The following is a 24,297-nucleotide window of genomic DNA, read 5'->3' on the forward strand; positions in this document are numbered from 1 at the left end:
AAGTCAAGTAACACATGTTACTGTGGCAAAGTACCCACCCCTATGTGTATTTTGTGTTGTGTGTTAATGTTGGTGTATAGTCATTGGTACACGGGATATAAACGGGTCTGTGTAACATGAGTGTTTTAAATGTATGTTTGTATTTAGGCATGAGGATTGTCAGCACTTCACGTGCAAGTAAAATGTAATAATGCGTGAGCACGGGGAATTGCACTTTATTAATTCACGTGCAGTTGTACCGCGACTCCAATTGAATAATTGATTAGCAATCGGGTCTTGGTACAGCTGCATAAAAGCTGCATGTTTTCACCCACTTGGGGTTGTGTGTTCAGTGAGTGGAGAACGGGTGTGGAGACGGAGGTAATATTAATAAGAATAATAACATAGAGTAAAATATCAGCTCACTGCCTGTGCCTCCGCAACCTCCACCACCAGGAGCAGAGCAGCAGGAGCTGCCTCTGCCTCCGCCACCTCCACCAGCAGAGGATGAATGCCTGCTGGGTCCCTTTACACCAGCAGAGGATGAATGCCTGCTGGGTCCCTTTCCACCAGCAGAGGATGAATGCCTGCTGGTATCACTTCCCCCACCAGCAGAGGATTAATGCCTGCTGGTATCACTTCCCCCACCAGCAGAGGCCTGCTGGAATGCCTCCCCCACCAGCTGAGGGTGAATGCCTGCTGGGTCCCTTTCCACCAGCAGAGGGTGAATGCCTGCTGGGTCCCATTCCACCAGCAGAGGATGAATGCCTGCTGGTATCACATCTCCCACGGGGAAGAACCGCCCAGCCGCAGTGGCCGAGAAGAGGACTAATGCCCGCACCCGAGCTTGTCCTGACTCCCTGCCTCGCTTCGCCTAAGGATGCCTGCCTGGCTTCGCCCGGGGATGCCAGCCATTCCGCATCGCCTGGGATCGCTGGAACTGCTTCGCCAGGGGTTGCAGTCAGCTCTGTTTGGCCGCAGGGGTCAGTGTGGCCGGAGCCCCACCAGAGGGAGCTGCCGGCTATGAAAAAGGGGGGAAGAGTTCAGGAGACCACCTTTCCCTGCAGCAATTTCGCTACAGGAGTTCTGGGGTCTGGAGTCCCCCCAGAGGGACCTGCCAGCTATAAAGGAGGGAGAGGTCAGGAGACCACCTTTCCTCGCAGCAGTTTCGCTGCAAGAGATCTTGGGGGAGGTCTGGAGACCACCAACCCCAGCAGCTTTTCCGCTGCTGGACTTGATCCGGCTAAAGGAGTCTGTCTGGGAGCTGTCAGCACATCTGCTGACAGCAGCACCATTGGCAGCTTTTCCGCTGCCAGTGGTACAGCGGGAGGAGAGATTCGACCCACTGTCAGCACGTCTGCTGACAGCATGGCCAGTAGCAGCCTGACTGCTGGTAACATTGCCGCCCCTGTGCATATTCTGTGTTATATGTTGTGTGTTAATGTTGGTGTATAGTCATTGGTACACGGGATATAAACGGGTCTGTGTAACACAAGTGTTTAAAATGTATATTTGTATTTAGGCACAAGGATTGCACAGCACTTCACGTGCAAGTAAAACATAATAATATGTGAGCACGGGGAATTGCACTTTATTAATTCACATGCAGTTGTACCGCGACTGCAATTGAATGATTGATTAGCAATCGAGTCTCGGTACAGCTGCATAAAAGCTGCATGTTTTCACCCACTCGGGGTTGCGTGTTCAGTGAGTGGAGAACGGGTGTGGAGACGGAGGTAATATTAATAAGAATAATAACGTAAAGTAAAATATCAGCTTACCGTGTTTAGTGTTAGTCTGTTTTGTTCATCTCTTTGTTTTGGCGAATGTGCCATGTCCTGTGTGTTTTTGTTTTGTCTTAAAACCATTTATTTTCTGTCTGTTTGTGCACTATTAAATGCTGAGCGAGACCATTCGCACAGCTCCACCAAACTCCACCTTTTTTTTTGTTTATTTCCTGTTTCTGGTCTGACGTCGCCCACTCCGGCCATCTTTGTGACAGTTACCCATTACCTTTTTATTTGACAATCATTTATTTGATAATTCATTTAATGTAAATGTCCTTCTTGCTGACCCGACGCAGAACTTGAAGTTTAGCGCTGACGTACACTTTTAATAATAACAAAAAATAAACAAAACAAAAACAAAACCTAGCTCTTTTCGTGCCCTAACTACACATTTCCGGAACCTAGCTAAATACCGGTTGACAAAACAGAGCACACTGTTTCACAATTAGTACATACAGTACTTATAAAACACAAAAAACAAAAGGCTTCACGAAGTACCTTTTGAATACGATTGAGCACACTATTAATCGGGCTTCTTCACACAGTAGAGCCCCAAAAAGACTAACTATTCTCTTTAAATACCCTTCACCTGGATCTAATTTACAATAATAGGCAGGTGCAAGTGATAATTAACAATTAAATGCATTAACAAATAATAATAATTTTCACATGGAGCCAGATTTGTTACTGTAATAAACCTGAATAAACTGAGAACAAAGATTGAAAAAAAGTGATTATTATTATTATTATTATTATTATTATTATTATTATTATTATTATTATTATTATTTGTCTTGGTAATATTTCACGATATTGAGCAGTTATTAAAAATGCTTTCTGGAAAGTTCCCTTGTAATTGGACAGTAGAAGATATGTGACCTTTTGGAAGTGGTGCTTCTTGCTGAAGATGATGCATGAGCAGGCTTTGCTTTGCTCTTTTGTTTTGGCTTCTTTCAAATCGATGACCACTCAGGGACAAACCTGCAGCAATATTCATTTTTGCCATCATGGTACCAATTGTATTTTTTCCTAATGGCCTGCAAGTATACCTGATATTTGTATCACTCACATTTGTTGGATGTAGACTGGTTAATAGATAAAGACAGAAAGCTGATGGATTTTTCTGACATTTTATTATATATTTCTTCAGTGACTTGATGGGGCAGTTTGGATCACCGGGGCACTCATTCTGTTTTGGAAGTTCAATTTTAAGGTGTCAGTGGGGTTATGATATTTTTTTTTTTTTTTTAGCTTTGTTAAAACTGAGACTTGCACACTTTTAAAACATTTTCAATGGTTTAGATTAGGAAAGCATTATGAGGTCATTCTTTTGAGCCAGTTGTCCTTCATATTTTTGACTGCTGTGTAAAATTCTTATTTAAAGTCTGACAAGTGTTTTCTTCAGAATTTGTGTTTTAATTATTTTCCTTTTAACCAGTCTCGAAAAACATTTGCCCAATCTGTTTGTTTTCGGCTGTTTTTTTTTTTTTTTATTTAATCTCTATTTCAATTAAATGAAGTTGCTGTCTGGTAACTGTGCAGCACTAGTAGTAGTAGGTTTTTCAGTTTGTCTGACATTACTCCTCTCTGTACTACTTACGGGGTCGTTAGACATCTCCAAGGTGCTCGTATTATTTTCCAAGAAGTTTTGACTGCCATCATTGTAATATTATTTGATTTGTTTTTGTGATGCAGTTATAGACACTCTAATGGCCAGTACCGGCTCGTCAGAGGAGGCAAAGGAGACGCTGCCTACTCAGAAATGTTGAAATGTTTTTTTTTTTTTTTTTTATATGTATTGTGTAATATAACAATAAATACGTAGCTTTAACGCAGAGGCCAATCCAAATTCTCCTCTTAGTCACTGCTATATGTTCAGAGACAACAGATGCGCTCTTGTCTCCTCTGTAGTTATGATTAGCATATCCTATTAGCCAGTCATATTCTTCCATTTTGTCAGCTGGCTTGCATGGAATGCCGAGTAAAGCCATCTAAAAGTTAGCCAAGAGTAGTATGCCTCCCCTCTCCTTTTGCCTGTTTTAGCCAAACACTGGACAGGCGTCCTCCCACATTGATGACCTCGGAGTGTGAAAAGAATGTAGAGCAGTAAAAAGATGTACCGAATGCCTATAGATTGATTCATTTAAATTAAGGAGCCCCCTAGCCTGCTGTTTTTTTTTTTTTTTTTTTTTTTTTTTTTTTTTTTCTGCCTCCCCATTTTTTTTGGCCACCAGCCGGCACTCCTAAGGGCATATACAGTACTAGGGCAGCAGTTCTCAGGCTTTTTTTTTTTCGCAGACCTCTTAAAAATTGCTGGGGGTCTTGGCAGATCACTTAATTAACTTGTTTTCTACAAATCAAATCACTTAACTTATATCTGAATAACCATAGTCTTACCTTTCTAATATGATGGTGTGGTAGAAGTTTATACTTTAAACTTCTGTAAGACAGAGACTCAGTAGAACAGACAAGATTGAGTAAATAAGTTTAATAGTTTGCAAACCCGAGAACAATCTCAACACACGCAGGTGTTAGGAAACCGCAATGTTTTGAGCTACGCAGATCCAGTAAGCATAATATATGCCTTATAACCTACAGTTATTACGAGCCAATCACAGAAGCTTAACTCAATATTAGCGGATCGCAACAACTTGGAAGATTAAAATGAGACCAATCATAACAACTTATTTAAATTGCAAGCCCCCTAAAATAAAAGTAAGTCGGTGACATTTCTGTGAAGTGCCACGGAAGCGGCTTGCGGTTACTAAAGAAATTGAACTTCCTCTTTCTAGCCAAATGTCAGTACTTTTTCAATTCCTTATAGGGGCCACCTGTCTTTCAGAAAGAAAGAGGATGTATCTTCACAAACAACTACTGATAATAGCACATTATTATTATATTACCTAAATCTTATAACCCGTAATAGCATTTAAACCTGAGCGTGGAAACCCTAAACAATCATAGCAGTAGCAACATTAAAGTGGTCTATCAAATTATACAATAACAACACATCATATAACTAATATCATAACTACTTATAATTAATTTATTATAGCTTCAGCAAACAGTTTTGTTCCTCCTGGCACCATGACAATCTCTGTCTTGTCAAGTAGGCTTCTTGTAGTTATTTCAAAGCATGGCTATATATGGACATCTCCAGTTCACCTTAGACCCTCTTCACTTAGTAATAACAAGAAGCAGGTGGAGGCTAAAAGGGGAAATGTCCAGACTGCTAAAGACTATTAATGAATTCTTAAACTTAATAGAAATAAAATTCAAACTTCTTATTACATTGGTTTAATCCCTTTTTAAGTCACACAGGCTAAACAAACACATGAACAAACAGCTCAGAGGTTAGTACATAAATTGCATGGGATGTAATTTTCCCGCCACAGTGGATGTGCCTGTTTTTGTGAGCAAAGTTCTGTGAAGTCGGGTGTAATGTTTGTCAGCTTTAGCCTCGGGTCAGGTTCAGCATTCGTCCTGCTTCTGTATTTGGACTTCAGTGCTATAAGTGATGAAAATCCCATCTCGCACAGGTACATAGTAGCAAATGGCATCAGAAAATGCACTGCTTTGTCTGCAAGTTCTGGGTACTATCCATCTCTCTGAATCCAAAACTCCAATAGGGAATGTCTTTTAAATTCTGACCTGAATGTTTCGTGGCAAGAAAGCTCCAACAAGCACTCTTGTGCCTTAGTGGAGAAGCCAGCAGGCAGCTCACTGATTTCAATGCCGAGTGGGTTACGAATCCAGTTGTTGGGTTCGGCTTCAACTGGAAAGTTAATCTTCAGACTGTTTCTTGTGAGCAACAAGATGTTTTTCAATGTCATTTTTTATTTTGTTGTCAAGAACCAGTTCATTTTCAGACAGAAAACCTTCCAGTGTTGGAATCAAGTCAAGTTTCTTGATCATTGCATTGATTTTGTATCGCAATAGACACTGAAACTTCCTGGAGCCCCACGTTCAGCTCGTTTAGGCATGTGAATATATCGGATAGGTAACCCAATCGCGAGAGCCAGGATGAATGTACAAAACAGCTTGTGAATTCGAATGATGGTCTGTTTAGAAATAGCTGTATTTCTGAACGTAGCTCAAACAAATGAGTAAGTACTTCACCTCTTAACAACCACCGTACTTCTGCATGAAGAAGGAGTTGGACATGGGCACTACCCATTGCATTGCACAGTACACTAAACATTTGAGAATTCAAAGGTCATGCTTTTATGAAATTAAGAGTCTTCACAGTCCAAAACGGCCTTAATTTCCACTGGCATTTTCTTGACAGCTGATGTCTCTTGATGAATGCTACAGTGCACCCATTTTGCATTAGGTGCCACTTCCTGGAAACGAGCCACTACCCCACTATATCTTCCTGTCATTGCTCGTGCACCGTCAGTACATACTCTGCCACAACATTGCCAATCAATACCATGCTCCTTCACAAACTCATCTAATAACTGAAAAATATGTTCTGCAGTTGTTCTTGTTGGCAGTGAACAACAAAACAATATCTTCCAGTACTTTCCCTTCCTACTCATACCTGATGTATACAAGATTTGCAAGGTTAGCAACATCAGTGGTCTCATCCAGTTGCAATGCAAAATTCCTACTGCTGTTCGCACGTTTCACAAGAATGTTTTTAACATTAGCTGCCTGTGGCAAAGTGGTTGGTAAGGGGAACAGGTGTAGCAGTGATGCGGTGCAGGAGTGATGAACAGACAACAGTGATTCAGTGAACAAGTGTTTATTTGTGCTGTTTCCAGGTCTGGCGACCGTCAAATAATAAATTCCCGGCAGTACACAACAATGTGTAAAGCGCGGGGATGGTGCAGAACACAGTACAGTCTCACACACAAACAAAGCCACGGTCACCAGTCCTGGGTGATATTCAAACGTGCAGGTGCTCTGTGTAGTGGTGCTCCGGATAGAGTTTTAAGTGGTGACAGCTCCGGAGGTGTGCGTTAACTGTCTAGTGGTGCGAAAAAGACAGACAATTATAAACAAACAAAGACAACACACAACATGTAATACGCTCTGAGAGCTCCTCTCTCAGTCCTTCTCTCCTCACGTTATCCAAATGAAGGAAAAGATCAGCGTTACCCTGGCCCCTATATGTAATCCCGCATGATATCTAGGTAAACGGTTGCAGCTGCATTGTTACTTGCAGCTGTCTCTCGTTTACCTTTCAAATCAATACGGTCTTACAACAGAGTTGCGCTTCTTTCCAGGCTGACCCACTTCCCTGACCCGGAAACTAACTGTCAGGCCAGCCCTTCCAGATACTTCTCCTCTCGTTCTTTAGCGCCCTCACAGGTCGGGAGGAAGATTCATCACCAGAACTCATGTTTCCGTCACACTGCCATATCGTGAATTTTGTGTGAAAAGAGGCACACAATCTAACAGCTTTACTGTCTTCTCTCTGCACATTATATACACAAGTTATTTAGCTGCAGGCAAAATAAGTTCTTCCCCAATAGTGTGTGGCTTCTCTGCTTTGGCGCTTCAAAGGCTGGCACGATATGAAGCTTCCAGGGCCTTTACACTTACTGTTAAATTAGCAAACAAACTTGCTTTCCCTTGTTTCAACTCAGTGAGTTTCCATTAAATTCAGGTTTATCTTTGAAAGTAGCATGTTTTTTCTTCAAATGACGCCGAGTTTTACAGGCTTCAGACTTTCGGTAGCCAGCACGTCGTAGCATAACATACATTGTGGCCTTGGTTCATCTTGTTCACCAGTCTGTGAAGCCCAAATTAATATAGCTTGAGTTGTATTTTCTCACAATTTTTCTGCATTTCGCTCTATTTTTATTACCAGTACTTAGTCGCATGTTCGACTTCGGACTTTTCACTGATCTCACTATCATCACTGGCTTGATTATTTGTTGTTTTCTTTTTCAAAGATCCCGTTTTCAGCCTCAAATCCATTTCTGTAGGTTGAACGACTGCATGACAATGATGGAAACCGAGTCATGCGAGCTTAGAATCAGTTTTGCTACGAGAATATGTGTAATAATAATATAGAATAATAGTTGTGGTATTGATTCCAACACTAAGTTACAATAGTTCTCCTAGTATACTTAATCATCAGCTATCCTTATGTAAAATTGTATACTATATAGGATTTATAAACTCGCTGCCGCTTCCTTTCCATAATTATGCAACCTTTCCGCGGACCACCTGAATGGAGTTTGTAGACCACTCGGCCAATCACAGTGTAAGGATTTTTTTCCATTGAAGTGTAAGTGTATGTAGTTTAGCACATTTATGTCAAATTTTTCATTCAAACAATGTGCAATAAGTTGGTTCCTTGTCGAAGGCTAGAAGGTTTGAGTGCTACTTTGGCAATTGAAAGTTATCCTCAGCTATCTATGTGTGTGTGTGTGTGTGTGTGTGTATATATAATCTCCTACGTTGAATTGATGCACTGTGCAAAATGCAGTAATCCTTAAATACTTTGCACTCATTTTCAGGGGAATATTACAGTATACCTACAGATTAGTCTAAACGCCTGAAACTCAGCCATATTTGTATCTGCCTGTTGACAATAATATTGGTCACCCAAAGCATTGCGTATAGCAATTTTTGCTGCTAAACAACCTTGTTATTACTTGCCTGCAGAGAATAGTAGTCTACATGTAAAGTAATATAAAGAGGTACAGTATTTATGAACAAAAAATGTCATACATATAGCCTTCCTTTAGCAAGCAGTGAGATGTTCTGACCAGAAGAGGGTGGGAGATTGTCCTTCATTTTCTAAACCAAGGGTTTGGCTTCACAGATGAGTGTTCATTTAGGCTGTATAAACTGACTTTTAAGGACAGTGAGCCAGGAGAATCTAGGTTAACTTTTCAATAGCACTGAAGCTCCAAGCTTCATATCAGACATTTCTGTAAAACAATTACATTTAATTGATCTTGTGGTATGTTTTTATTTTACACCAGAAATAATGAACCTGTTAGATGCCTTGAAATACCATTTAATTTGAATGAATATTTTGAGGAATGTGATTGTAAATAAAGGTTCAAGAATATCACCCAACTTCAGGCATTCAAATCTGTTATACTGCCACCTTGTGGGCAAATGCTGGATCTTTCTGCACAGTTCTATAAAGTAATTTACCGTAATATTTTATTTGTGAAAGCAAAAAAAAAAACTTTTCAATCTTTAAAATCAGTTGCTTATTTCAAATGAAATGTTACTTAAAAATAAAGGCATTTAAGTTGTTTATGTTTTTGTTGTAGAAACAACATTGTCCTATCTCTGACTTGACTTATAACTTGTATATTCCTTGTTTCAAAGGTGATTGATCAGCATCAAAACCTAATAATTGCCAAGCCGCACAACAGCATTAACTACACCCTGCTGAGCAACGACAATGCGTTCCTGAACTACCACCCGCACTACTTCACACAGAGAACACTCACCACACGCTTCCAGATGAACCACACCAAACCACCCCACGTCCAGATGGTGAGGAAGCCCGTTCTCACTGTCATGGGTTTGCTTGCCTTATTAGGTAAGCAAAAAACAAGACAAAAATCACTGTTGGTCAGTTGCACAAACTTGCAAATACTCAGTTCCCTATCAAGCTGAGCACTAGCTAGTATGGTACTAACTGCAGATCATCTCAAGCTCTGTACACTCTTCGTACCAATTGGAACGATAAAATACAGGGAACAAAGTTTGGGATCAGTGGATCCCCCAACTTCAGTCTAGACCTCAAGAGTTGCACTGATCACTTGGTCTTCATGTATCAGAAAATGCCAGTGAGTGGGAGAGGCGACAGGAGAACAAGAGGAGTGCTGCATTCTTGTACTGCTTGTTTCAGCTAAGGTTTTAAGGCTGTATTGTTTTACCAACAATCAACCAGCATTTATGACAGCTTTACAAAAACAGCCCAAGGTAAAATCTCCCGACTATCAATGGTTTGTTTTGTAACTGGGAACTACTGTGTGTAGACAGGGTTACCTTTTTTAGTTTTTTTTTTTTTTTTTTTTTTCTCTTTCAACTTGAATTTGCAGGTAGACCTTAAATTATGGTTGCTAATATTAGGAAAAAGATTAATCCGGTAGATTTAAAGACTCAGTAGGAATACCCTAGGAGTACATTTTAAAGTTTAACAAAACAAAGCTTTTAGTATTGTGTACTACTCCATTTACATTGATAAGTTTAGTTAGGCTCATACACTGTAAATGCAATTTAGGTGTTAAAATGATTTTAAGCATCTCAAAATAGGAATCCATTATTATCATAATGTTAGGACTGTAATTACACAATGCACTGCTTTTCAGGTGGGGGTAATTCAAGCCTTGTTCAGTAAAGGAGACAGGTGCAATGACTATGTCTTTGAAACTGGGGAGGGGATATACAATATAGAGGCACCCACGTGTACATGTTTTAAATATACTTAGAGAATCAGTTATGTACAGTTGTGATAATGAAACTTAGTAATGATATTCTTGTTATGTGTATGTCATACATTTGTATTTTTACCTGTGTATTCTTTTGATGTTGGTCAGGGTTTGCTTGATACCGAACTTTGTATTTATTGTTGCGGCAGGATATGCATTTTATTTCAGTAAATCTTATCATACACAGGAACACCATCGTTTAATAAATGTAGTGAAGACAATTGGTCAGTTGCAAGGAACTAAAAGTACCATACCACCTGTAGATGATCCTGGGGTTAGTACAGAGGGCAGTACTGATAATAGTCTGCAGGGTAGTTTCAGTTGCAACAAATGAAGTTTGCAGGTGGGTTTTAAGATGTTCTCAAATGCAAGACTGTAAAACCTATTAAGTTAGCTCAGGGGTTCATCATGCACTGTGCTAATATGTTACTCAGGTTAGGCCTATGTTACTCAAGTTAGGTCTGCTATTGTGTTGACCTTTTAATAAAAATTTTAAAAAAGCTTTAAACTTACTTGGATCATAAGCTACTGAGAATCTTTAGGTTTAATGGTGAAGGTAAATTATATTGACAGCAAGTTGCATATATCCCTCTTTTTGGTGCTGAAAGGGTAACTTAATGTTGTTCTATTAAGTATGTTTTATTTTAAAACATAAAATGCATCATTTTTTTCTCAGGAAGCTTAACTTCAGCTTTAAAACTAAAGCTAAAATATGCAGTACAGGAATCCAGCACTACTCTTCTGTCCCCTTCCCCACTCAGTGTCATTTTGCAGTACACAAAGACAATATTGTCAGTTTAACCCTGTGGTCTGTACTACCTTGGATTAGGTTTAATATTTAATGATAGGGCACAGGTATTAAAATGCCCTGGACATCTGATGAAAAGCTAATCTTATGGACTTTAGGATCAATTATATTTAGTTTATACAAAGCTGTTAATGACGACAGTCAGTAGTCCGATATGTCGCACAGACTTGGGGGACACCCACTGAGAAGAGTTGCCTGTGCGAGGAAAACGGATCTGGAGATATCCCGTACTGTTTAATACACATGGCAAGCCTTAACTTCTCTTGATGAGCATTCTGCCTCTCGGATCAGGTGTGGTACTTGGCAGTGGTGTTAGAGGAACTAAGTCGAGATGAATTAGCCCAGGAATGCTGAATCATTAAATCTGTAATAAAAACATCAGTTGCTGACTCCTACACTTCTAGCACTGATCCAATAACAGAGTAGTGTTCTAGAGAAATACATGTACTTAGCTGTTAATCCTCTTCTGCTGTAAAACCAAAAGAAGGGCATGGGAAAGGTTAGTGTGTGTCTTCAAGTGAACATATTTTACATATTTTACAATATATCAGTTACATATAAATAAATACACATAATAAACATATTGTTTATTGTTTTGCTTGTCATGTTTTATAGCTGTAATTTTGTTTTCCTGTTCAAGGATCAGATGAATATTTTTATATTGTATAGTTCTGTTGCAGCAGTCACAACCACACTGATTTTGCTGGTGTTTTTCATTGTCTCTGTTGTGTATGACTGGTTCGAGGCTTTCTTGCATGCAGAGGATAGCCATACAAGGTCACGGTTGTATTTTAAAATGAAACTATAGCAATGGAATAAACAGTAACTAACAGGTTATACACAACCCCAACTACTTCTGTAACCAAGAGGGTTATTTTTAACATACTGCTGTCTAATTGACTAAAGATAAAGTTACATTGAAATCATTATTGACTATTATATTTTATTTTTTATTTGCCGACTGAACAAAGCACATTAATAAACCACTCACTTTAAGGTAACATTTGTTTAGAGTTGACTTTAACTGAAACATAATTAAAATCTGTTAATTGTACAAGAAGCCACAGTTCCTCAGGTACTTGCAAAACCTTTCAATTCATTCATTAGGTGCTGAAACACAGCCTTTAGAGTGGCTGGGTGGAGGTATTGAAAAGGAAGCAAACCAGAAAGACAGTCCTGTTCACTGTTGAAGCCTAATTGGAAAGTTGTGCCAATAAGGCAGCTCTAACATAGAAGAACATGCAAACAGTTCTGTATGTGTAATGCTGAAGGTAAAGACATGTTAAATTGAATAATTAGGCCTAATTACTTTAGAGAGAATATGTGGGGCTTAAAGTTTGGTAGCTGGTGATTTCTAACTCATTTGCTTTTCTATTCTACTTAGAAAGTGAAATGTACAATTAGTACATTTGATTATGTTTCAGGCTCTTATCCTAAAAGTTAACAGATTTATAACATCCAATAGTGCTGAATTAAATACTAAAATTCAATGACACAAACAGTTCAATTAGACATCTTTTTCAATGTCTTCCAGTTCATAACAGTATTCTCTGCATTCTTCAAAAACACTACAAATAAAAGGCCCTGGCATTTCTAATTAGTTCCTAATATAGATGTATGTCTTTTTTTTTTTTTAAACTTAAAGGTGAGACGCAAATATCGTCAGATATTGAAGCGAGTGGGGAATCTGTGAAAATGACCTTGGGCGTAATAGCTAGTACTCATGTGACTGCTGTACCTGGTACCTCAGACAGCTGGCAGTCTACCATACTGATTTATAACAGCAATGACAACGACACCTCATCTGATGTGGGCTATGTGATGGTCAACCTCAACAACTACCCAGCCCAGTTAGGTAGGTTATGGCTTTATGAACCGCTCCACATCTCTGATTGTTTTCAAGGTGAGGTGCAAAGCTCAGTCTTGCATGATTCAAACTTGCAACTAATTAACTAGAAACATTAAAGATGTTTGTAAAACCCTGTGCTGGTTTGTCATGCTGAGCAGTGTGCCATTTGTTGCCCATTTCAACCCACTTGGAGCATTTGTATATTTAGATAATAGTCGCCATTCAGATATATGTACATTATATTAAGGAGAGTTTTCCCAGACATTTTTTTGTTTTGTTTTTTTTATAAAAGCACTATAAGTGAAATGCAGTATTTTAACACTGTCACCTTTGGTTCTTTCCAGGTCTAGTGTATGTGACGTATTATCTAGACAACAACACAACAAACCCATATCTGCAGTGGAAGAATATTGGCAGTCCTGATTTCCCAACCATTGAGCAGTTTAAGGAACTCAGAAAAGCAGAGGTATTCCAACCAGGTGTTTCTCTTCAAATGACCACACACATGCATACACTGCTGCTGTTTTCAAGAATCCTTTGGAGTTGAAAACAGAAAGTGTTGAGAAAAAATGCAGAAACTATTAAAGTGATGCAAGTGAAGCCAACGAGATTTAGCTGATGATCTGATCAAGAATGTCAGAGTTTATATAAGGGTAGCATTGTATTTCATTGTTTCAGATGATTATGTGCTGGCTATGTTTTTATGTAAAAGCTAAAAAAATGTAAGACAGTAATTGTTGCAGTACCTTAATAATAACAAGACTGTATAATTTACAGTAAAGTATTACATTAGTTTATAGTTTGACTTAGGGCTTTGATTTCCGTATGTCCTAATTTAGAAAATAAAGCAGCAGCATTATTATTCTGTTCTTACTCCTTGTCTCCCTAGGAGCCTCTTGTTATGGGACCTCTTGCTTTCCCCTCCAGTGGTACGCTAACGCTGAAAGCAGAGCTTCCAGTTCCCTCACTGTTCCTCATCCACATTTGTGCTAAACCCAAAGTTCCTCCAGATCAGGTTTGTTGTTTCTTTAACTGTAGATTTTAGTAAACAGTTTACAATGAAAAGCACAATTTTAGTCATGACATAAATCCAGAAACACTGCCGTTTAGTTCAAGTTAGTTAGTGTGCACATTTTAGTGGGAGTCTGTATGATGTGTGTTTAAACTGCAATATTTCTGTTCTGTTGTGTGTCTCTCTTTCCTAGGTAACAGGTTTGCGTATCATGGCACTCACCAAAGGACAAGGGATAATTGTGTGGAAAGATGGCTGTGTCAATTCAAAGTTAGTGTTTGTGATTTATAATACCAGTTAAGGTTGATTCTTGGTTACTGATGCTTGAAACTAAAGTTCAGTTTTCAAAGTAGTGAATAAAAACAATAGCTGACTTTACATGTAGAACCAGAGACAATCTTCAATATGAAGAAGCATGGGTCCTTGTCATTTTCTGTGTGTTTTAGTTATTTGTTAGTTCTTTCTTTAAACATTGAAGTAAATGTAGTTCAAAAGCGTGTGTTAATGTTGGGGTAAAACTGGATTTCATGAATCCGATGTCTTACTGGGTTGCACATGTGTGTTTTGTATGTGGGAGTTCATAGGCTTTGGACTTCACTGGCTGAGTTAACCAAGACTAGACTTAAGTTTACAGTAAGCATTTTAAACAAGGTGGGCATTTTCAGGGAGCTGCTTTACCACTTTTGAATCCCAGATAATTGTAGCATTCAAAAGTATGATATAAATAGGACAGATTGTAAAATATGTTTTTGCTTTTAAATGCAGGTGTTTAAAAACATTTGAAGTGGAGTTTTCTGAAGATGCTAAGATATATAGAAGAATTAATTCAAGGGATACCATTTTTACCTTATTTGTGTTTGCCTCAGGTAAGAACATTGACAACAGTGGAGTTGAATTTAAATGTGTGTGTGTGTTCTTGTGGTCGTATATCTCGTCATCTTGCTACTAACAAATATATACAGTACAAAACAATGACCGGATGCAGGAAGTACTCCCAGCTTATGCTTGTAGTAGGCTTACGTCTTCCTTTGGGATTTATATAGGCAGCATCAGCAACACGACACCAAAATGGAAGTTTCAGGGAAAGGAAATCAGTAGAGAGCAGATCTATAGCAAGCAGTGGAGAAACAATGAACATTTTAAAATGAAGCTGTCCAGGGGAACAAGGGAAGAAGGCTTTAAAGTAAACCACATTGACAGAACATCCAAATAACAGCAACAGAGAAACAGATTGAAAGAGAACACATAAAACGTCAAAGGAAGGAGTACATTAGCTAAGGAATAAGACCCGACAGGGTGGGCGCTATTGGACAATACTGCCTACCCTGAGTCTTATTGCACTTAGAAAATAGGCAACTGTCGGGGGGGGGGGGGGGGGACGGGACATAATTTTGGTGATTTAAAATGTAGGTGGGTGGAGGATATCTACTGGGTGAAAAGGCACTTATGTTGTACTTTTTATTTCCTGGTCATCTATTGAAAGTTAATGTACCCTCCTGCCTAGGGTACTAGCCAGTGAGATGCCACGAAATAAAATACCCAATTTAATAATTTTGAACACATATACATTGTTGTGCAAAAGTCTTAGACATGTTGCACTTTTCTGCTCTGATGCATTATGAGCATCAGCAATTTACTCAAAGCCTCCACTAGTGTTTTCTACTGTTTTAATAACCTTGACTTGCATAAAGAAGGAAAAACATTGAAATAGCTTGCATAACTCGAAGGCACAGGTGTTGTTGTCCATGAATTCAACAGTATGAATGTCATGCTTGAAATCAGGACTTAAAGGATGTGTTTTAGTAAGAATACCTCTGTTAAGAAAGCAGAATAAGACTAAAAGGCTCAAATATGCAGAAGAACACAGCAACTGGACTATGGAACAATGGTCAAAAGTGCTTTGCACTGCTGATGGATGGACAATGACACCTGTGCCTTCTGCCAGTTCTGTTATCAATTCAAGGCTTTTCTTTCTATTCCTTAAGGATATTATATTCAAGTATTGCTCATCCTTGTTAGACAGCTTTTTGGATCTTCAGTCCTGGGTTTGTCAGTTACAGATTTTTCTCACCACACCTTGGATATTGAGTGATGCGAGCTTTATGCAAGTCAAGGTTGTTGTAATAATAGAAGACACTAGTGGAGGCTTTAAGTAAATTGTTGATGCTCATAATGCATCAGAGTAAAAAAAATGCAACACGTCTAATCACATCTGTGTGTGTGTGTGTGTGTGTGTGTGTGTGTGTGTGTGTGTGTGTGTGTATATATATATTATATATATATATATATATATATAATATATATATATAATATATATATATATAATTATTATACTTTTGATTAGATTACTTGCTGTGCTATGTCACACAAGATCCACCTAAACCTGGGCGCGAATACCTACTGGCCAAAAAAATATTTATTTTTAGGCGTACGAGGAGAACGACAACAGTTTTGTCTAATTCTAGCAGCAATGTGAATAAAATGTCCAAGTCGCATTTTTCTGAACTGATTTTACTTTTACATTACATTAAAACAAATGAAGCAAACTTTGTTTGTATGCTAAGACCACTTCTTGAGTTCATTGATAATAAAAACAAATGCGTCCCTTATTATTATTATTATTATTATTGTATCATTTACTGAGAAGGATAAGGATAATTTTTAGAAATGAAGGAAATCTTTTTGCTTTTGTAAAACTTAATGTGTTTGTTTTGTGTTTTGCAGAGAAAGCTGAAGTTTCTGGTTTCTACAGAGTGCGTGCAGTAGACTATTGGGGTCGACCAGGAGAATATTCACTGCCTGAAAAATACACAGAAGAGCATTGAAACTCGTCATTTTTCTTATACATGTATATACACACACACACACACACACACACACACACACACACACACACACACACACATATACTTGAAATCTTTTAAGGGACATTCATTTCCAGCACTAACTGCATTATTTATTGTGCCATGCTTAATGCCTCCTACAGTACATTTTGTTTGTGTGTTTTCAACCCCAATGGTCTAATTCTAATTGTTTCTGTTTTTATGATGAATATACTCTAGCCTAGAAAAATCACAGTAGCTGCACTGTCTGAAGTGAATAGCAGTCCTGGAAACAAAGTTCCATATTCCTGATATAAAAGAGTATTAAAGTCAACTAAACCAAAATGTGTAATTGATTACTGCTGTGACTAGATTGATCACAGACACAATTTTAAGTGAAGAAACCAGAAATAAAAACGCAAACACAGTTCACCAGTTTCTTTAGAAAATCATTTAATGTCACAAACATCAGTTTGTTCCCTTAAAATGTTTTTCCAATGAGCATTTCTCTGATTTCGAGAATATTTTCCTAATCATTATTATCCAAAGGTCATGATTTCAATTCCAGAGACTCCACTTCTCATGCATGCCAAAGTGATCCATCTTTCAGTAAGGGAGTACCTCTCCATCTCAGCAAGCCCCTAAAATACAGCGATGTGACAAATGCAAAGGGTTAAAATAAAGATTTTATTTCAGGTTCAATTACATTGTTTATGGTTGTTTTTGTTTTCTGTCACTTCTGTGTTTAAACGCAAGGGTTACAATGTGCACTTTTTAGATGGGGTGTCATGGGTTTTATATACACTAGGTTTACTTTCCATTGTTTAAAACTGTTTGGATTGTGTACATACCAGACTGCAGCACAGTCTCAAATTGGCCAGCCATGCAGATCTCCTCCTGTTTCTGGCGGATAATGCGCTGGATGGCAGGTGGAAGGCCACGGGGATTGCGAGAGAAGATCAGGGAATACCCATCATCGCATGTTCCGTCATCCTTAAGAGAGCGGCAGGCATAGGTAATAGCATAGTTGTCATAGTCAGTGTCAATAATCCAGTAGTTATCACCTGTGAGGAAAAAGAAAAAAGAATTACAGTACTGTTCATTGTGACAAGGTAAATGCGCTGCTTCTGCTTCGCCAACATACTATATCTTAAAGGCAGATTTACTTTTTTTAAAAATGCTAATTTATTGCAGAAAACAGACTGATTTAACTGCAATGTCTTATTTGATTTTATTCAAATATCAGGTATTGACTCAATGTACTAATACAATTAAGAATTTACCAATTTTAAAACATTTTAAGAATATGTATTAGACCCTGGATTATACTACTAACTGGTTCTGATAAATGAATATTACATTAATGAAATAGTTTGGAAATATTATGTTTCCTTACATTTTACATCTTGTTTTTGATCGATTCCTCTCATGATTCCCCGTTGTGATACATACACATGTATTGTAATTCAACATCTACACTCACCTCCACTGGACAGGTAGCTGGCCAGGCCCTGATAGTTCATGAACATTTTGCCTGGAGTTGCTGGGTTAGGCACTGTGTACTGAGCAGCCATATCGGCGCATACCACCCAGAACCTGCCTCATAACATTGAAAGGGTAAGAAAAGAGTTGTAAGTCATATGCAACTTTATAAAAGCAGTATTAAACTACAGTTAAACTAAGTCTATATATAAATATGTGCTCTACAAAACTGCAATGATCTTTAGGACTGTGTGTGCTGTGTTTTGTCCTGTACCCCATTGCTTCATTAGCAGATCACTGTAAATCTAGTAAATCTTGTATGTTGTCTATGTATAGTAATGTCTTATGCCGCTAGCCAAGTTAAAAGCATTTTGAAGTTGGTTCCATGTCTCATTATTTAACTTACCCAAAAAGCTTCACTCTTCCCTTGGAGGAGGCAGTCATGGTGCCCTCATCATCAATAGTGTACTCGGCAGAGATATTGTCCTGAAGGAACAAGCCCTCTGGGTCCTTCTTTTGCAGGGCATACCATTTCCCTGCATACTGAAAGACAGAAGAAATACAATCATGTTCTGCCATTGGAGCACCGATTTCCTAGGGCCATATTTTCAAAGTGTGTACTCCAGCCTTTAATTAACCCAATTTTTTAAAAAGGTAAAACTTTTGCAAAACTAAAACCAAACAAGCATGTTATATACTTCAAGTTCTCCTGAATCTCATTTTGTAACATGAACATTATTTTTTTTTCTTTTAAAAAATTAGGAGTCAGTTAAATAATGGAGGAAACTCTTTGAAAATAAGTCCCCTAAAGTTTAAGACTTGTCATTTGAATAACAGTAGGCCATATTGTAAAATATATTTAAAATTTGGTTACGAACAATCCCCCACCTCATTTATCTCTCAGGAAACATACTGACTCCTGTTAAAATGATGTTAAATTACTGTAGAGTACAAAAAAAGTCCAATGATTTATAATGCTAAACCATTTTTAAAAAAATTAATATATGGACTGGGGAGGCTTCCTAGTGCTTCTAAGAAAAAATATGATTGTATTAAATAACACAGAATTTATGTATTTAAAACAAATAAGCATTTACCCTCTTTGGGTCAAAATCCTGTTTTACTGTGAAGCTGTCCACCACACATGAAGCAGACCAGCACTCCTCAATGTATGAGAGAACAACAATAAGAAGAGCCACCTTGGAGTAGTCCATCCTGCACAGTAAACACAGTGAAACTACAGTGAGCAATATTGCCACAAGGGTTACTGCACACAGCACAGACCACTGGAGGTCTATATAAATCAAATGTGTGAAGTTTTACAAATAATCTGCCAATTTGATCCAGAAATGTGTACTTTAACACTTTAAACATTAGAAGGCAGGTTTAGGAAAGATAACTCCTGTCAGAAATGAAGACTGGTCTTGTGCTACTGTATATGAGTAATCTAATATACTCATGTAGACTAGTCACTAAAACTATTTAATTAGTTATCCTCGGGTAATCGTTCTGTAAAGTTACATACTGCTGAAAGATTGACTCAAATGTGCTCTAACTATTTTTGAATGCTCTGCTCTTAAATATAAAAAGTACTGTCAGTAAAGAAAAACATACTTTATATTTACCAGGAGTAAGCAACTGTCGAATACTACCGCCGTGACTATTTTTCCCCACGTTATCCCTTGTTTCGAAGGAGTCAGTAATCTTACCTTGTTCAAAGTAGTTAGAGTAGTGTTGGGTAAAGATGAAACTTTCTGTGTTCTTCCACTATGGTACTGATGCTGCTCTGTTTCTAAATGGTCCTTTAAATAATGAAAAAACATGTGCGCCAATTCAGTTTTTTCCCTTCTTGTACTAAATAAGGCGCTTAAATCTACCACTAATCCTGTTAGAAAAAAATCCCAGGCTAATCCCTGCATGCTAAACTCTGCTTACAGTAAGAACAATTCAAGCTTTATGTAACAGGAAAGATGTCTACTCAATTGAACATAATGAATAGTGGTTAAAATGAACTTGGTACACACGGGTCAGAAAGATTTGTCTACAAATAATGCTGGACACATGGCTAATCTCTGAAAACCGATACAGTTAGTCAGTGTGCATTTTCAGGTCCATAGCAAGAGCTCATGGGCCCATGTGACTCCTGTTTTGTAGTGTGTGTGTGTGTGTGTGTGCATAAGTGTTAGGTATCAGCACATGTTGTTCTGGAAAAGGATTTGTGAAAAATAAATGTTTAGCACTGACACATTTGTTTAGTGAAGGAAGGTAGATAATTATATTTTAATTGTTTTTTCCATAATAAAAAATTATGTGAAACCTTAACTTACAAACAATAATAATAAACAATAATGGCGTCTCTTACAATTACTAGGAGGAAAAGAAAAGCCCCTTCTACTATTCTGATTATTTTTCTAGATGTGTTATTAAAATGCCATTCGTACAATGTATTTGTTGTTTTCAAGAAGCTCTGTATGGAGATTATCAGTACTTGCTAGAAACCAATGAAAGGACGTGTGTAAGATTCTGGTGACGGGGCATACGAGGTAAATGTCAAACTGAGACATGTTCAATGTTCATGGCCAGAGTAATTTGCATGGAACTAAAATACCTCCTGTGCCTAATTCAATAACAAGTATGTCCTTGCACCCAGCACATAATAATAATAATAATAATAATAATAATACATGGTAAACGATAGACTCCAGTGTTGTACAGTCTAATTATACACAATGGTGGCATGATACCTGTGTGTAATAAGGTTGATGCTAAAACTGCCAACCTCAGTTTAAAACAAATTCTACCATCAGTATATGAACACAACAAACCATTGTCAATACCAAAACAAGCAATAGTGGCTTACAGATTTAAAATTGTATCCACAGTAGACGGGGTGAAATGTATGGAAGAGCCGAGTAACTCAAGTACTCTGAGAAATAATAAGCAACACACGTTTTGCAAGAAATCATATCAAAATCCATAAACTTTTTTTTCTGAACAAACCAATTCTAATTCACTTGAAACAACCTTTGCTTTTTTTTTTCAAAAACCATATATAACGTTTCTTTGAATTCTGTAGCCTTTTCATAGAATTTTAACATTAAGCTACATTATTAACCATGCAAAGTTTGGTACAAAATATACTGTGACAATATCATAGATTCAAGTCAGCTTTTGAGTAACGCCTGGGTAAAGCGAACAATACTCTTATCACTAATGTATGTTGTCTGGGAGGCATTAAAAATACACAACTCTCCTTTGTGATGAGTAGGCCCTAAAAGCCTGCCCTGACAGTAGACAATGTGCAAAAGGTCTACCTGAAAAAAAAAAAATGTTCTCAGGACAAATGTTTACCCCTGCCTGTGGTTGCAATGCCTAAGAATGCTGGATTCTGCCAGTAAACCTGCAGGTGCAAATTCAGATTACCAAATTCGGGTAGTTACAATTACTTTAAAAAGACATAAGATTTTGAAATGCTAACTACTGTACATTATCACATTTAACTTAACATTGTATGTATGAAGAGAATAATAATGTTTTACCTTGTATACAAGACATTAAAAGAGACCCTTTCCCCCTGAGAGTCAACATTTTATACTAATTAGTTAAAATGCTGGCTGTGCTTATAAAATAGCTGCATAAACCATTATACTTTGCCTAGTTGTCTTTTATATATTAAATGTTGCCTTACCTAAGATCATATATCTTCTTTTTTGTTTTTGTTTTATTATTCACCACAATATATATGCATATAGCCTACCAGGACACTGTAAAGAAAAATGATAACTTAGTCATTCCATGAAAAATATAAAATGTTCTCAAGAGAGTATGGTAGCTACAAAAAGTTGTAACTATACTGTAGATTTTTATGTTATGTTTTATATATATATATATATATATATATATATATATATATATATATATATATATATATATATATATATATATATATATATATATATATAATTTGTCTGTTTTAAATGGTAACAAGATCTTTTTAATAGTGTTCTTTTATTTCAGTAGAGACAGCATTAGCAGGGTCCTAATAAGAGTGCTGTATATGATAATCAGAATTTGGTTCAATGTCTTGAAGTGAAAAAAAAAGCATATAAAAGTTTATAGATAGATAGAGATAGATATGTAGATATAGATATGAAACCAATAAAATGGTTTATTACAAGTTTATCAGTTGTACATTGCCCTATCTATAGATTGTCTTTTTTTTTTTGTTTTTTTTTTGTAATCCAATGTAATCCAGTTTTAGGAGAAGGGCAAATGTTGCTTCTAGTCTGCTGACCTTTCTTGACTTGATAAGCTTAAGCTCTGAAAATCTGCATTTTACTTAAACCACAGTCACGGGTATGGTTAGATCCTCAAGACAAAGGACAGATCTGGACAAATCTTTAGAAAACCACTTTTGTACGTAAAAGACAACCTTATGACTTTATTTCTACTAAACAGAAAGTCTACATGTGTGGCCACTCACTGCAGCTAGTGTTTAAATTGAGTGTTAGATCAGTCACCACAAGTTTGATCATGGATAGTTACACCTGTAAATTATTTATGTGCAAACGACTGTACAACCCCTGTGGTCTCCTCCAGGTCTTCCACAGACTGTAATTAAATGACTGTGCTGTCAGGTCATCTAAGAGCAAAATAACATTAGGCTGTGTCTGGTTTCCACGTGGATAACTTTGAATTAAAGGGCTTCACCAAGATTTTATGGTTTAAAAATAATTGAGACACAGTCTGCCGTGAGTAGACATTGTGGAGTGGTAAAAACTCTAAGAATTGGTCTTTAGAGCAAGGTGAACTGGTGTGATTATTGGAAACATGCTGACTAAATTAGTTTAGAGTTAGCACAGGTGTTTTAAATGTTTCAAATAATCACACATCAATTAACCAAGGCGTCAAGCCCCAGTCCAGTAATTGTCAATAAGGGCAGAAGTTCCATATTCAAGCAGCAAATGCTGCGTGTTTGGGGCTCATTGTAAGGGAAGTATCCTGACCAGGAGGATTGTCATTTTGAGTCTAGGAACAACTTGCCAGGTTGTAATTTACTTTTATGTAATAGGTAAAGGAAGATATCTTGAGGTGGGACCCTGAATTCCTGCAATATTTATATATGTGAATAGTTTGTTAAAACACAAATGGCCTGAACACATGCCATGACCGTGGAACATGCGTGGTCCCTAGGATAGCATTGCTTTCTGTGTGTTTTGAATCTAGTCTGGATATGGAAGCACCTGCCAACCACCACCACCTGTCATTGCTCTGTCAGAAATGTCACGCTGTGTCTGCTTGATGTCACCTGTGACTGAAACTGTCAGGGACACCTGATTGACTTGAGCTTTGCAGTTTGGCTTTGAGAATATAGATACATACTATTGCATCAAATGCACAAATATTTTTGTACTGGAATAAAGAAGTAACATAATTTATTATCCCATTTCATTATGTGTAGAAAATCACCATAAATGACATTAACTTACAATTGCTGTACATATAGTACTATTACAGTATATTTTAAAATGGCTTTGTTTGTTTCACAGGAGTTAATTCCATTGGCTAATCTGTTTGAGTCTATTAATGTCCAGCTTAGTTATATGACCCTTTGCGTAATATGGCTAAAGGACCCTGCTTTAGTTATAAATGTGCCAATCTACCAAATATAAGAACACATTTGTTTTTATTATCAGACATTAGTATCATGGAAAGCCGTCTGTGGAGGTTGTGTATGTAGGTGTGGTCCTTTGTGCCATGTGCTTATCCAAACTGCACTGTGTCATGTTCACTTCTACACACCATATATATATATGTATATATATATATATATATATATATATATATATATATATATATATATATATATATAATTTATATAAATGTATTTTTGGCTACAATTTAAAATATCCATTGTTTTTCTCATCTAAAATATATACTGAGCATCAATTGAAACTTATCATTTATATTTGAGCATCAAAAGAAACGTTTGACTTATATTTAGATAAAATTCACTAGATGTGATCGAAACATGACAAACTCTGTTTTAGAGCAGATGCAGTGACTTTTTTGTTGTGCTGATTAACAATTGACATCACGATGATGCTGCAAAATGATCTGTATATCTTGGGCAGGTGTTGTGAC

General features: G+C 37.4%; 2 protein-coding genes across 3 annotated transcripts in view; one reads left to right on the forward strand and one right to left on the reverse strand.

The window, feature by feature from the left end:
• idua (alpha-L-iduronidase) overlaps positions 1–17,373 on the forward strand; it is a 62,950-nt gene extending 45,577 nt beyond the window's left edge. For both annotated transcript variants that reach the window (XM_041253800.1, XM_041253811.1), the window contains 7 exons: positions 9,069–9,285; positions 12,634–12,843; positions 13,182–13,303; positions 13,727–13,852; positions 14,043–14,119; positions 14,615–14,715; positions 16,574–17,373. In XM_041253800.1, the coding sequence (XP_041109734.1) occupies positions 9,069–9,285; positions 12,634–12,843; positions 13,182–13,303; positions 13,727–13,852; positions 14,043–14,119; positions 14,615–14,715; positions 16,574–16,674 (954 nt within the window). In that variant the 3' untranslated portion in view covers positions 16,675–17,373. The remainder of the gene's footprint in view (positions 1–9,068; positions 9,286–12,633; positions 12,844–13,181; positions 13,304–13,726; positions 13,853–14,042; positions 14,120–14,614; positions 14,716–16,573) is intronic.
• rbp4l (retinol binding protein 4, like) lies at positions 17,108–19,976 on the reverse strand. The gene is made up of 6 exons (XM_041253834.1): positions 19,863–19,976; positions 19,251–19,368; positions 18,560–18,696; positions 18,155–18,267; positions 17,523–17,735; positions 17,108–17,312 (listed from the first exon to the last, which is right to left on the reverse strand). The coding sequence occupies exons 2-6, from the start codon at positions 19,365–19,367 to the stop codon at positions 17,302–17,304; spliced, it is 591 nt and encodes a 196-aa protein (XP_041109768.1). The 5' UTR covers position 19,368; positions 19,863–19,976; the 3' UTR covers positions 17,108–17,301.
• Between the last annotated feature and the right edge of the window lie 4,321 nt (positions 19,977–24,297).

Source organism: Polyodon spathula, chromosome 1 (genome assembly GCF_017654505.1).
Source record: "Polyodon spathula isolate WHYD16114869_AA chromosome 1, ASM1765450v1, whole genome shotgun sequence".
Lineage (NCBI taxonomy): Eukaryota > Metazoa > Chordata > Actinopteri > Acipenseriformes > Polyodontidae > Polyodon > Polyodon spathula.

What these genes read in the sequence shown, in the direction of transcription:
- rbp4l (XM_041253834.1), bottom strand. Translation starts at nt 19,367, where the DNA reads ATGGACTACTCCAAGGTGGCTCTTCTTATTGTTGTTCTCTCATACATT. An exon ending in AGGATTTTGACCCAAAGAGG is followed by an intron (nt 18,697 to 19,250) that starts GTAAATGCTTAT and finishes TCTGTCTTTCAG; the next exon opens with TATGCAGGGAAATGGTATGC. An exon ending in GGAAGAGTGAAGCTTTTTGG is followed by an intron (nt 18,268 to 18,559) that starts GTAAGTTAAATA and finishes GTTATGAGGCAG; the next exon opens with GTTCTGGGTGGTATGCGCCG.